Source organism: Balaenoptera ricei, chromosome 17 (assembly GCF_028023285.1).
Source record: "Balaenoptera ricei isolate mBalRic1 chromosome 17, mBalRic1.hap2, whole genome shotgun sequence".
Taxonomy (NCBI): Eukaryota; Metazoa; Chordata; class Mammalia; order Artiodactyla; family Balaenopteridae; genus Balaenoptera; species Balaenoptera ricei.
In genome coordinates, this window is record NC_082655.1 from 36,566,277 (window position 1) to 36,581,126 (window position 14,850).

The 14,850-nt window shown below is 38.7% G+C and overlaps 1 protein-coding gene across 1 annotated transcript in view; it reads left to right on the forward strand.

The window, feature by feature from the left end:
- Nucleotides 1-11,132, forward strand: part of RNF19A (ring finger protein 19A, RBR E3 ubiquitin protein ligase) — a 57,316-nt gene extending 46,184 nt beyond the window's left edge. The window contains exons 6-10 of the mRNA XM_059901492.1: nucleotides 257-371; nucleotides 873-1,034; nucleotides 6,458-6,671; nucleotides 8,162-8,305; nucleotides 8,965-11,132. Of these exons, the coding sequence (XP_059757475.1) occupies nucleotides 257-371; nucleotides 873-1,034; nucleotides 6,458-6,671; nucleotides 8,162-8,305; nucleotides 8,965-9,658 (1,329 nt within the window). The 3' untranslated portion in view covers nucleotides 9,659-11,132. The remainder of the gene's footprint in view (nucleotides 1-256; nucleotides 372-872; nucleotides 1,035-6,457; nucleotides 6,672-8,161; nucleotides 8,306-8,964) is intronic.
- Nucleotides 11,133-14,850: the final 3,718 nt, after the last annotated feature.

A 14,850-nucleotide genomic window follows, 5' to 3' on the forward strand; every position in this document is an offset into this window, starting at 1 on the left:
CAAGATTGTTTAAACACAGAGTAAAATCTATTAAATCACTGTCTTATGTAACCAGATTATTAATAAGGAGCAAATTATGTGTAAGAATATGGTTTAAGAACAATAATATGTTTACCTTGAATTTGGACACTTAACTATGAAATTATAAGGTAAATCACTTTAAACTTCTAACAAATGTAGGTCTATTTCATTTAAATTAAATATGTAATATTTTTTTTCTTTAACCCATCACCCCCATTTTTCTTTTTAATTCAAGATTCACAATCGATATGAAGGCAAGGATGTTTCAAAGCACAAACGGAATTTGGCCATAGCAGGTGGTGTAACATTGTCTGTAATCGTATCTCCAGTTGTAGCTGCAGTAACTGTAGGTAAGAAATGCTTAAAAATTCTAATTACCTCAAATTTTATAGAATTAAAGTTTTGTGGAAGAATTTTGAAAAACAGAGCGTTATATTGTTGAAGAGTTACTTTTTTTTATTTATTTAGGGACAGTTTGAGCCTACAGAAAGCCTCTCATTCTGTAACTGTATTGGTTAAAAGTAATATAAACTCAAGAGCCTAGCCTTAGGGATAGCTGGTAAGTTGTTAGTGGTTAATATCCCTTCCTCCCCACCAAAATACCGTTTAGAGCCCTGGCACTGAAAAAGAAAAAAGATTTACATCTTTTTTTTAACCTCATATGTGTCACCTGAGGCTAGAATCTTTGAATCTGCTTGCATCCTTTAATAGTTGGGTAAATCCACTTTTGGCAAGAGTTGCAGAACCCTAACACTTTTCTCCTGTACACCTTCTCTTGAAAAGACTTTCTGAAATGTGTGTTTCTGTAATTTATTTTTTGGTTTGTAATGACCAATTTAATTCCTCTTTAGGTATTGGTGTTCCTATTATGTTAGCTTATGTCTATGGTGTTGTTCCGATTTCTCTCTGTCGAAGCGGAGGTTGTGGAGTCTCAGCAGGCAATGGAAAAGGAGTCAGGATTGAATTTGATGATGAAAATGATATAAATGTTGGTGGGACAAACACAGCTGTAGGTAAGTCCTTTCAGCAAAGGAAGAAAATGTACTTACTAGTAGTAATTGTGTAAGGCTATAGGTAACATGCAAGTCAGAATTCCCATTGCTCTCTTACTAGCCCTAATAGTATTCACCCAGAAGTACATCAGAGAAATGAGCTGCTGAGGAAAGGTGAATGGATGAAAGAGGGTGGAATGGTTCTGGGTACCTATAACCTCCGATGGAAATGTAATGTCTTAGAAATTCTAGACTTTTAATCTTTAATTTTGTGTAAAATGTTACAAGTCAGTAATAAAAGGACAGAAGAGAACTGCAGTTCATAAAAGAAGAAATGCAGATGCCCAATGAGTAGAAAATATCTTTAACCTAATGTTATTCAAAGAAATAGGAATTATAACAAAAACTGGAACATACAAAGGCCCGCATAGACTACCATTAGGAGTACAAGTTAATAAGCTTTTTAAAATGTGCGTGTTCTTGTTAAAGAAATTCCCACAGTTCTCATTAAAGAAATTGTCTTAGGGAAGTACAGGCATACCTTGGAGATGTTGTAGGTTCGGTTCCAGACCACCGCAATAAAGCAAATATCACAATAAAGCAAGACATGAATTTTTGGGTTTCCCACTGCATATAGAAGTTATGTTTACACTACTGTATATTAAGTATCTACCTTAATTTAAAAATACTTTATTGCTAAAAAATTTTAATCATCATGTGAGCCTTCAGCAAATCATAATCCTTCTGCCAGTGGAGGTGGCTAGAGTACACCAGATGTTGGTGGCTGCTGACTGATCCAGGGTGGTGGTTACTGAAGGCTGGGGTGGCTGTGGGAATTTCTTAAAATACGACAACAGTGAAGTTTGCCGTATCAATTGGCTCTTCCTTTCATGAATGATTTCACATGCAATGCAGTTTGGTAGCATTTTACCCACAGTAGAACTTCTTTCAAAATTGGAGTCAGTCCTCTCAAGTCCTGCCACTGCTTTATCAACTAAATTTATGTAATATTCTACATCCTTTGTTGTCATTTCAAGTCTTCATAGCGTCTTCGACAGGAGTAGATTCTATCTCAAGAAACCACTTTCTTTGCTTATCCATCAGAAGCAGCTACTCATTCATGAAAGTTTTATCATGAGATTGCAGCAGTTCAGTCACATCTTCAGGCTGCACTTCTAGTTCTCTTGCTCTTTCCACCACATCTGTAGTTACCTTCTCCACTGAAGTCTTGAACCCCTCAGTCATCCATGACAGTTGGAATCAGCTTCTTTCCAACTCCTGTTAATGTCGATATTTTGACCACTTCCCATGAAACTGTGAATGTACTTAATGCCATCTAGAATGGTGTATCCTTTCCAGAAGGTTTTCAATTTACTTTGTCCAGATTCATCAGAGGACTCATTGTCTGTGGCAGCTATAGCCTTACAGAATGTATTTCTTAACTCATAAGACTTGAAATTTGAAATGACTTCTTGATCTGTGGGCTACAGAATGGGTGTTGTGTTTGCAGGCATGAAAACATTAATCTTGTCCTACATCTCCATCAGAGCTCTTGGGTCACCAGGTGCATTGTCAATGAACCAGTAATATTTTGAAAGGAATCTTTTGTTTTCTGAGCAGTAGGTCTCAATAGTGGGCTTAAAATATTCAGTAAGCTATGTTGTAAATAGATGTGCTGTCATCCAGGATTTGTTGTTCCATTTAAGGAGCACAAGCAGAGTAGATTTAGCCTAATTCCTAAGGGCCCTAGGATTTTTGGAATGGTAAATGAGCACTGGCTTCAACTTCAAGTCACCAGCTGCACTGGCCCCTGATAAGAGGGTCATCCTGTCCTTTGAAGCTTCAAAGCCAGGCATTGACTTCTCCTCTCTAGCTATGAGAGTCCTGGACAGCATCTTCTTCCAATATAACGTGTTTCATCTGTATTAAAAATCTGTTATTTAGTGTAGCTACCTTCATTAAGCATCTTAACTAGATCTTCTGGATAACTTGCTGCAGCTTCTACATCAGCACTTGCTGCTTCACCTTGCATTTTTATGTTATGGAGATGGCTTCTCTCCTTAAAGCTCATGAACCAACTCTGCTAGCTTCAAACTTTTCTTCTGCAGTGTCCTCACCTCTCTCAGCCTTTGTAGAATTAAAGACAGTTAGGGCCTTGTTCTGGATTAGGCTTTGGCTTGAGGGAATGTTGTGGCTGTTTTGATCTTCTATCCAAACTACTACAGCTTTTTCCATATCAGCAATAGGCTGTTTTGCTTTCTTATCATTCACGTGTTCACTGGAGTAGGACTTTTAATTTCTTTCAAGACTTTTTCCTTTGCGTTCACAGCTTGGCTAAGTGGCACAAAAGGCCTAGCCTTTCAGCCTGCCCTGGCTTTCAATGTACCTTCCTCACTAAGCTTAATCATTTCTACCTTTTGATTTAAAGTGAGAGATGTGCAATTCTTCTTTTCACTTAAACATTTAAGAGGCCATTGTAGGCCATCTTATTAATTGGCCTAATTTCAATATTGTTGTGTCTTAGGGAATAGGGAGGCCTGAGGAGAAGGGAGAGAGATGGGGGAACAGCCCATTGGTGGAGTGGTCAGAACACATACACATTTATCAATTAAGTTAGCTGTCATATATGGGTGCAGTTCATGGCACCCCAAAACAATGACAACAGTAACATGAAAGATCACTGATCGCCATAACAAATATAATAATAATGAAAAAGTTTGCAATATTCCAAGAATTACCAAAATGTGACACAGAGATGCAAAGTGAGCAAATGATGTTGGGAAAATGGCGCTGATAGACTTGCTTAAAGCAGGGTTGTCACAAACCTTTCACTTGTTTAAAAAACAAAACACAGTATCTTTTTTTCTTTTTTTTTTTAAATTAATTAATTAATTTATTTTTGGCTGCATTGGGTCTTCGTTGCTGCGCGCGGGCTTTGTCTAATTGCAGCGAGCAGGGGCTATTCTTCGTTGTGTTGCAGGGGCTTCCCACTGCTGTGGCTTCTCTTGTTGTGGAGCACGGGCTCTAGGCGCACGGGCTTAGTTGCTCCATGGCGTGTGGGCTCTTCCCGGACCAGGGCTCGAATCCGTGTCCCCTGCATTGGCAGATGGATTCTTAACTACTGCGCCACCAGGGAAGTCCCAACACAGTATCTTTGAAGCACAATAAACTGAGGTTTGCCTGTAATCAGGCATATGTGCACAGATAATGTTCTCTTCCTTACCTCCCGTTCTCTCTTGAACTCACTCCAATCAGATTTTGGTCCCTTCCATTCCAAAATTTCCTCTCTACCACTCCACCAAAGCAGAGTCACCATTCACCTCCATGTTACCAAATATAGTGGTCAATTCTTGATTTTCACCTTACTGTAACAGTACACCTGACATGGTAGAGCATGCCCTCCTTCTTAAAACATTTTCTGTACTTGTTTTCTGGATAACCACTTCTCATCTCATCATATCTCCTGGCCACTCCTTCTCAGTTTTCTTTGCTGGTTCATTTTCCTCTCCTAACCTCTAAATTTTGGAGTTTCCCAGGGCTCTCGGTTCTCAGATTTCTCTTCTTTATCTACACTCACTCCCTAGGTAATCTCCTCTGTTAAATAATATATAGACAAACCACTCTTCAGTTTATGTTTAGGCTAGAACTGTCCTCTAAACTTCAATTTGTACATCTAACTCTTCTACCTAAGCTGCACTGGAACGTCGAACAAGAATTCCAAGCTTAACTTCTCTGTAACCAGACTCTTCACTCTAAAACCTGTTGTCCTCTCAGTCATCCTTCCCTTGTTAAGTAGCCTCTTCATTCTTGCTGTTGCTGTGCCAGAACCTTTGCTGATGATGACTCTTCCTTCTCCCTTGTTACCCTATGTCTGATCCGTCAGCAAGTTCTGCTGCTTCCTTCAGTATTTAGCCATAATTCCACCATTTCTCACCATCTCTACTGCTATTCCACTAGTCCAAGCTACTCCCTTTTATCCTGGGTTATAGTAATAGCCTCTTAAGTGATCCATCAGCTTTCAGCTTCCACTCACCATTCCACATAATGACATTTTTAAAACATAAGTTAGATCTAACTTGTGTTCAGAATTCTCCCAATGCTTCTAACTGTACCGGGGGCAGGGGGATGGAATCCACAGTCCCTACCATGGCCCATAAGTCCCCCTCTGGTCTTTCCTGAGCTACATCTCTGAACCCTTCCCTTGTACCACCTGTCCTTAATGTTGAGGATGCCAAATATACTTCCACTTATAGGCTTTTAAACTTGCAGTTTCCTCTGCCTGGAATACTCTTCCCCCAGATAATTTCATGGCTCACCTCTTCACTGCCTTTGAGTCTCTACAGGTGTTACTTATCAGAGAGGCCTTCTCTGATCATACTGTATAAAACAGTACACAGGCGCTTGCGTGTGCACACACGCACCCGCACCCGCACTCCTCATCACTCTCACTCCCCTTTACTCTGCTTTATTTTTTCTCATAGCATTTATCACCATATAATTTTATTTATTGCTCTCCCCAGCTAGAATGTAAGCTTTTTGAGGGCAGGTTGTTCGTCTCTTTGATCCACTGTGTCCCCAGTACTTAGAAACAGAGTTGGGTTATATAATAGGAACTCAAATATTGGAGCAAATAAATAAATCCTCCAATATAAAGCCTGTGAAAAGTACTGTAAGATTGGAATATAGTGGTATCAGATCTTGAAATAGCTTGTAGACAGTCAGAACTGTGGAATATATCAAGAAGTCAACTTTTGACCCATTCTTATTGACCTAGAGAATACTGAGCTCTTTAAATGACACCCTTATTGAAAACTGTCACATAATTTTCTCAAAGTCAGCTAAATTCTTCAACCATCAGGTTCTTTATAGAATTCCTAAATCTTCTCAATTTTCTTGTAAAGTACAGGCATACTTCATTTTATTGCACTTTGCAGCTAATTACATTTTTTGCAGATTGAAGGCTTGTGGCAACCCTGAGTTGTCAGATAGATGATGGTTAGCATTTTTTTTTAGCTATAAAGTATTTTTTAATCACTGTATGTACATTTTTTTTAGACCTAATGCTATTGCACACTTTAGTATAGTGTAAACATAACTTTTATATGCACTGGGAAACCCAGAAATTCATGTGACTCACTTTATTGTGATATTTGCTTTATTGCCATGGTCTGGAACCAAACCCACAATACGTATCTCCAAGGTATGCCTGTAGTGACCATTTAAAACTGAGGGCGTCCTTAATCCAACTTTACCCTGTGAGATATTTCCCTTTACTCTTATCCCACGGTTATGTTATGTGTCCCTGACTCCAGACACCTTTTCTATTCCTGTGTATGTTTTATACTTAATATGAAAATATGTCCTATCTGAAATCATGGCAGACTTTATGGAGAGGGAAATCAATAATCACACTTATTTAATTTCTTTGACATATTTGCATTTAGACACAACTTCAGTAGCAGAAGCAAGACACAACCCTAGCATAGGGGAGGGAAGTGTTGGTGGTTTGACGGGCAGTTTGAGTGCAAGTGGAAGCCACATGGATCGAATAGGAGCCATCCGGGACAACCTGAGTGAAACGGCCAGCACCATGGCCCTCGCTGGGGCCAGCATCACAGGGAGTCTGTCAGGAAGTGCCATGGTAAACTGCTTTCACAGGTAAGAAGACTGTGCTTTGTTTTGTTTGGTTTTGGTTTTGCCTTAACTACAAATTAGTAATTATTATAGATGAGGAGAGTTTTGAACACAAAGCAAGACGATGACATATAATCCTACTGTGTCAGGGTTGAAAACAGTAAGGTTTCAAAAACTGAAATTTAGTGGTACACAGTGAGGAAGGAGATTTGATGAGGTAAAAACCAAGTCTAAGGGATAACATTATGCCATTTTTTTCACTGCACTTGTCAGATTTTATGTTATGAGACAGTGCTGGAGCTGCTTCGGTGAATACTGTAAAGGCAGTGATTAAGCTTGGACCTTACCTCTGGAGGTGGCCACAGCTGTTAGGAAATGAGACACTGGCTGAAGCCTGAGGGAGCAGGTGGAGTCAGGATATCCGGAAATGCACGAACTGAGGCCAAGAGAGTCTGCCTGGCTCCTTTTATGTATTAATGGTTATTTAATTCTCACGAAGTCTTTTACCCAAAGCCATGTAGATAAGTAGGATAAGTTAAAGCATTTTTATCTTCTCTTGTTTCCTCTTTAATTTACTTTTCTTTACTTCTGTTTATTAGCTTTGGGGGTTTTTCTAAACGTAGGGGAGAGTACATGAATTAAAAGATAAATCAGTTATATTTATCTTATTTTTAGGTAGTGTGCTTTTAAACACAAACTCTTAAGTTATAGTGGTGTATATTATGTCTCTTTTTTTGATAAATTTATTTATTTATTTTTGGCTGCGTTGGGTCTGCTGCTGCGGGCGGGCTTTCTCTAGTTGCGGCGAGCGGGGGCTACTCTTAGTTGTAGTGCATGGTCTTCTCGCTGCAGTGGCTTCTCTTGTTGCAGCGCACAGGCTCTAGGTGCACGGGCTTCAATAGTTGTGGCTCGCAGGCTCTAGAACACAGGCTCAGTAGTTGCGGTGCACGGGCTTAGTTGTTCTGCGGCATGTGGGATCTTCCCGGACCAGGGCTCAAACCCGTATCCCCTGTGTTGGCAGGCAGATTCTTAACCACTGCGCCACCAGGGACGTCCCTATTATGTCTTTTTTAAAGAGTCAGGTGTTAAATTTGGAACCATTTTTAATACATAGATGCCCAGGATTTTTTGAGTCACTGATTTGTCAGGTAGGATGGTTTTTAATGTATTCCGATTTGGTGTTTTGCACTGAAGCGTGGCGAGCAAAGCACCACATCATAAGTAAGAATATTGGAGCATGTTTAAGTTAAAATCCTTTATGTTCTTTTTGTATTACTCTGTTATTACCTTACTTGGCAAACAGCTAATTTTACCATTTTATCTGGTTGGCTGGTACTGTTCAATGTGCTGCAGTAGAATTTGAATAATCAAATAAAAGGAAACTTAAAAAAATAATGTTTATAGTTGTTTCTAAAATAGCTTCTTGTTACTAAATTATTTAAAGATACATTCTCGTATTATAGTAGTGTTGATATTATATGTAATTTTCTTTTTCTAATACCCCTCTCTTTAAGATTGGAAGTACAAGCAGATGTACAGAAAGAACGGTACAGTCTAAGTGGAGAATCTGGCACAGTCAGTTTGGGAACAGTTAGTGATAATGCCAGCACCAAGGCAATGGCAGGATCCATTCTGAATTCCTACATCCCACTGGACAAGTAAGGAAAAAATTGTTATCAAGTCAGAAGTATTTTTAAAATTAATTTGTAAAGAATTATCCCTATCATTAGGCACAATTATTGTGAATAATGGTTATCTACTATTAGGTTCTCTGCAAAAAGAAAAAGAAAGTGGTGAGATGTCCAGAATAGGCAGATCCATAGAGACAGAAAGTAGGTTAGTGGTTGCTAGGGTTTGGGGGGAGGGAAGAATGGGAACTGGCTGCTAATGGGTTTCTTTTGGGGATGATGAAAATGTTCTGAAGTTCAATAGTGGTGATGGTTGCAAACTCTGTGAATATACTATAAACCACTGAATTGTGCACTTTAAACAGGTGAATTTTATGATATGCAAATTATATCTCAATACAACTGTTCTGAAAAAAAAATGGAGAAGGTAGCATAGTACCTGGAATAGCATAAGCAATGAGTGTAGTTGCTGCTTCTGTTTTATTGAAGTATTATTTTAAAGATAGTCCTCTTATTTCAAGCAACTTTTTTCTATTAGTAGAATGTATCCTGCATTAATTTGTTCTAATAGCTTTTATATAGTCTTTGAAGTTTTCACACAGAAGCCTCTCCCCCTTTGCTGTCATTTGCATTTTTTTTTTTTAAAAAGAGGAAGTCAGAAATTTACATGTGTTACTCTTATGTTCCAGAGAAGGCAACAGTATGGAGGTTCAGGTAGATATCGAGTCAAAGCCATCCAAATTCAGGCACAACAGTGGAAGCAGCAGTGTGGAGGATGGCAGTGCCACCCGAAGTCATCCTGGGGGTTCGTCCAGTGGCTTGCCTGAAGGTAATAAATCCAGTGCCACCAAGTGGTCCAAAGAAGCAGCAGCAGGAAAGAAATCAAAAAGTGGTAAACTGAGGAAAAAGAGTAACATGAAGATAAACGAGACCAGAGAGGACATGGATGCCCAGCTGTTGGAGCAGCAGAGCACGAACTCGAGTGAGTGCGAGGCGCCGTCGCTCAGTGACAGCGTGCCTTCTGTGGCGGAGTCCCACTCGAGTCATGTTTCCGAATTTAGCTGTTCTGACCTAGAAGGCATGAAAGCTTCTTGCAGTCATGGTTCCACTGATTATCACACCCGCTTTGCTACTGTTAACGTTCTTCCCGAGGTAGAAAACGACCGTCTGGAAAATTCCCCCCACCAATGTAGCATTTCTGTGCTCACTAAAACTGCTTCATGTTCAGAAGTTGCGCAGTTGAATCATATTGCTGAAGAACATGGTAACAGTGGAATAAAAACCAATATTGATTTATATTTTGGCAGTGCACTAAAAGAAGCAAATAACAACCACTCACGTCAGACAATGGAATTAAAAGTTGCAATTCAGACTGATATATAGACCTATAAATGCTGCAAAATAATTACCACTTGAAAAACCTTGTTTGGAGCTGGCTGAACTACACGTGACTCTTTTAAGCTTCAGGTTGCCAGCAAACGCTGGGTTACATAATCATAATGCAGATACATTTTCCGTGTTCAGCAAAGCATTGTGTTTCATGTGGATCTTAATTACCAAACTATGAAATGAAGGCTTTAAAAGTGCATTATTGTAAGGACAGTAATTCTTAAGAGAATTATGTTTTGGGTGTTTGCCACAAAACATTGCTTGAAGCACATACTTGTGTATTTAGATAGAAATTTGGCTTAATTTATAATCAATATAAAATACTAATGCAGTTCTACAGCATTCTTATGAAGAGAACTTGAGGCTTAGGGCTAAGTGGTTAGTGACATTTTATTGAAACCACTAAAAGATACTGTTTAAAGAACCTTGCAGGTTACTCTCAGTATATGATACACTTTGTAACATTTCTATTCATAACTGGGCATAAATTTCATTTTTTTCTTCATATGCAGTGTGGATATATACAGCTTAATGCAGCCCATTTGCTACCATTTGGATACTTAGACACTTTGAGCAAGATTGTGGCAGTTTTTGCACAACTTTGAAATAGAAATACCTGGTCCCCTATATATCTTGTATATTGTTGCCATCTTAGAAGAAGAGTGTAAAAGTAGGTAATTAAGTATACTGACAGCACCAAATAAAATATATAAAACTGCAAAATAAAATTCCATTAGTTTATAAGTATTACAAAAAAGTCACCTTTCACTAAGGGGAAGTTTGCACCCCACTGATTCTTGGTGCCTTCAGAATAGAGTAGATTTTAAGGGCCTGCTTGTTTGAGGGTTTTGCTGTATTGTTTTCCATAATGTCCTCTCTAGCCACCTTGGATTATGTAGAAAAATACAGGATAGAGAAACATAAATATGATTAACAATAACAATGCTGAAAAAGTATTAGCCTACCAAAGACACACTCAGGCTTGAGTGAATAACTTTACATAACCTCAGTTTTTAGCACATGTATATCTTCTCCAATCATGAAATCAAAGCACGGTGCAGAGTTTGTACCAAGTACTAAGGAGGGGTCTGTATATGGCTGGCTTTATTTTCCTTTGCTTTTGTTTATGGAAGACGTTCAGCTGACATAAACAGAAGTTGGCCAAAATATTGCCTATACTGTTAACTTCCAGTATAATTCACTTAAATAAAACAGGCTAACCTCAGTGATGGCAGTTAAAATATTCCATCTTATGTGTTTCTTTTAAGTATTACCATTATGGTGCTACAGAGCTTTTTCTTTTGATAAAAAGAAAAATGCCATGGGCTGCAGTCTTCTTTCATCATTTTTCTCACCAGGCCCATTAATATGCTTATAACACTAGTGCCAGTTATTTTATTTGATAATGCTTATTATGGTATTTGTATATTTGTCTGCATTCCATTTTGTTCAATAGTGAGCGTGTAAACTGCATACATGAAATAAATGTAAATACTAATGTATCGCTGCCTTATGGTTTGTGCACTGACATTTTTATAAGAACAGGAATATACATTTGCCATGTGGCAAATTCGTAAATATTGCAAGCCACTGAGAGGATTCTGCATTCTAGTCTCAGCCTAGAGGGAAGCATCTGCTGAACTTCTCAACAAACAGTGTTAGAAACTATCCTTTCTTCATGTCGAATACCTGCCTTTACTCCAGAAAGAAGCTGCTTTATTCATCAACATAAATTCATTTTTTTAAAGTATGTTGGTTGAAAAGTAAATAGATCTATCATTTAAATTGTGAAGAGATAAGCATTATAAATCCTCATCTTAAAAGACAAGTAGGGTTTCCCTAGTGGCGCAGTGGTTAAGAATCCGCCTGCCAATGCAGGGGACGCGGGTTTGAGCCCTGGTCCAGGAAGATCCCACATGCCGCGGAGCAACTAAGCCCGTGCACCACAACTACTGAGCCTGCACTCTAGAGCCCGTGAGCTACAACTACTGAGCCCACATGCCACAACTACTGAGCCCGTGCACCTAGAGCCTATGCTCTGCAACAAGAGAAGCCACTGCAATGAGAAGCCTGCGCGCCACAACGAAGAGTAGCCCCCGCTCGCCGCAACTAGAGAAAGCCCACGTGCAGCAACGAAGACCCAACGCAGCCAAAAATAAATAAATAAATAAATTCGTAAAATAAAAACAAAGATTAAAAAAAAAAAAAGTAAAAAGGTCTCAAAAGACTGTTTTAAGAGATTCTACTCTGGCAACATTAGATTATGAAACTAGAGCCATTTAAATTCAAGCTAATGATTGTAATGAAACGCTTTCTATTCTCATAGCCTCTATAAAATACATAGATGGTTTTTCTGTTTTCCTGTTACATAGTTAATACTTCATGAAAATAATATGTATGAATATGTTGACTGCCTTCTTGACATTTCTGTAAAAAGCTAAAGAGTAAATGGAAAGCTAATGATCTTGGGAGGAATACAGCGAAGGCGGTGCCGAGTTAGGAGGCCTGTGCGTTCAGTGCACCCCATCCCTCTCCTGGTTGTACCCCAACCAGTACTGCCTCAGTCTCACTTGAAAAATGGTCTAATCCTTTCAACTGACTTCAGAAGTTCCTTCAAACTTGGATTAATAAAGGACCTAACCAGATTCCTCTGGAGCTCAACCTTGGGCTACCATAGCATAAGAGAATACTCCACAGTTCAAGACAGGCCTTTAACACATCAAAATCTTTTAAAAGCCCTTTACACTTTGCTTTCTTTAAGGCCTATGGGGAAAATCGCATAGTAGTGAGAGAAAGAATACACAGATAGTGATCATATACCCTACTGTTCATTGTGTGGGCTACCAGTTTAACTGAATTCTCTTAAATGTACAAATTTCCAGCTTCAGAGCACTGAATTAGTAAGCTTTTTATGTTAAATTTATACAATTCATCTTTCTTATTTTCACCAGAAATTGGGTTAATTTGTAAATATGTAAGATTTTACATAGCATATTGTCTAGTTAAATACAAATTTTGGAGAGGTTCCCCATGATGATGGAGAAGGAAGACTCTAAACTCACCTCCTCCCACGGGCACACCAAAATTACAACGATTTACAGAGTAATTATCTATGAAAACGACCCGAAGACTAGCAGAAAAGATTTTCCACAGCTAAAGATATAAAGAAGAGGCCACAACAGATGCGTAGGAGGGGTGGAGACTCGGTATAGTCAGGACTCACACCCCCAGGTCAGTGACCCACAAATGGGAGGAATATCACAAGCACAGAGGTCCTGCCCAAGGAGTGAGGGGTCTGAGCCCCATGTTGGGCTCCTAGCCCAGGAGTTCTGCACCGAAAGATGAGCCCCCAGGACATCTGGTTTTGAAAATAGGGCTTTTTAAAAACAGGCTGATTCTAAAAAGCAGAGCTTACGTTTGAGAGCTGGAGGGCTATAGGATAGAGAGACTGTGCTCTTAGAGGGCACATGCAAAATCTCACATGCTCCGGGTCCCAGTGCAGAGGGAGAAATTCGAAAGGAGCCCAGTCCTAGACTCACTCGCTTTTGCACAGCAAAGGAAACCATCTATCAAGTGAAAAGGCAGCCTACTGAGTGGAAGGAGATATTTGCAAATGATATGTGTGATAAGAGGTTAATATCCAAAATATATGAAGAACTCATACAACTGAATATCAAAAAGAAATTCCGTTAAAAAAATGGGCAGAGGACCTGAATAGACGTTTTTCCAGAAAAGACATACAGATGGCCAACAGGCACATGAAAAGATGCTCAACATCACTATCATTAGGGAAATGCCAATCAAAACCACAGTGAGATAGCCCCTCACATCTGTCACAATGACTGTAATCAAAAAGACAACAAAAACAACAAGTATTGGCGAGGATGTGGAGAAAAGGGGACCATCCTGCGCTGTTGGTAGGAATGTAATTTGGTACGGCCACTATGGAGAACAGTATGGAAGCCCCTCAAGAGACTGAAAGTGGAATTACCAAATGATCCAGCAATTCCACTTCTGGGTATTTTTCTGAAGAAACAAAAACACTAATTTGAAAAGATATATGCACTGCTATCTTCATAGCAGCATTATTTACAATAGGCAAGATATGGAAGCAGTCTAAGTGCCCATCAGTAGGTGAATGGATAGAGAAGGTGTGTATGTGTGTGTACACACACACACACACACACACACACACACACACACACACAAGTTTGGCCAAAAAGTTCGTTCGGGTTTTTCCATGTGACTATTAGCCATAAAAAAGAATGAAACTGCCATTTGCAGCAACATGGATGGATGTATAGGGCATTATGCTAAGTGAGGTAAGTCAAAGACAAATATCATATGATCTCACTTATATGTGGGATCTAAAAAAGCAAAATGAAAACAGACTCATAGATAAAGAGAACAAATGGGTGGTTGCCAGATTCGGGGGAAGTAGGGTGCTGTGGGCAAAATAAGTGATGAGGATTAAAAGATACAAACTTCCAGTTATAAAATAAATGAGCCCCAGGGATGTAATATACATCCTAAAGAATATGGTCAATAATATTGTAATAACTTTGGAGACAGATGGTTACTAGATTTATCGTAACGATCATTTTGTAATGTATGTAAATGTCAAATCACTATGTAGTACACCTGAAACTAACATAATATTGTATGTCAACTATATTTCAATTAAAAAGTTAAAAAATAAACTTTGATCACCAAAGGATAAAATATATGTTGAAAACCATCAGAGCTATTAATTCATACATAACATGAGCAAAACACCTAAACTCCTACTCCTTATATCATTTTGCCAATTTTAGTCAATTAAGATTTTCAGCTATATTTTATATGGCTCTTTTAATGGGTTTGTTTCATTTATTTCCCTTAAGTATGAGATATCATTGCTTAAAGCCAGTATTTACATACTGGTTGTTTCTGGATGCCCAAAATAGTATTCTAAACCTGGGGAGAGTTATAGCATTTTGGTAGCCATCATTTAATATATGAATAGTGAAGGAGAGTTTGCGGTTTATAAGTTTAGTTGTAATTTAATTGCTACATTTCCTATGCCAGTGAGAATCTTTGTGATTTCTGCCAATTTATTTATTTATTCATTCAACAAAGAGAGTAAATCTGGAGATACAGCATTGTACCAAATAAACAGATTCTCTGGTTTCAGCAAGCTTATAGTC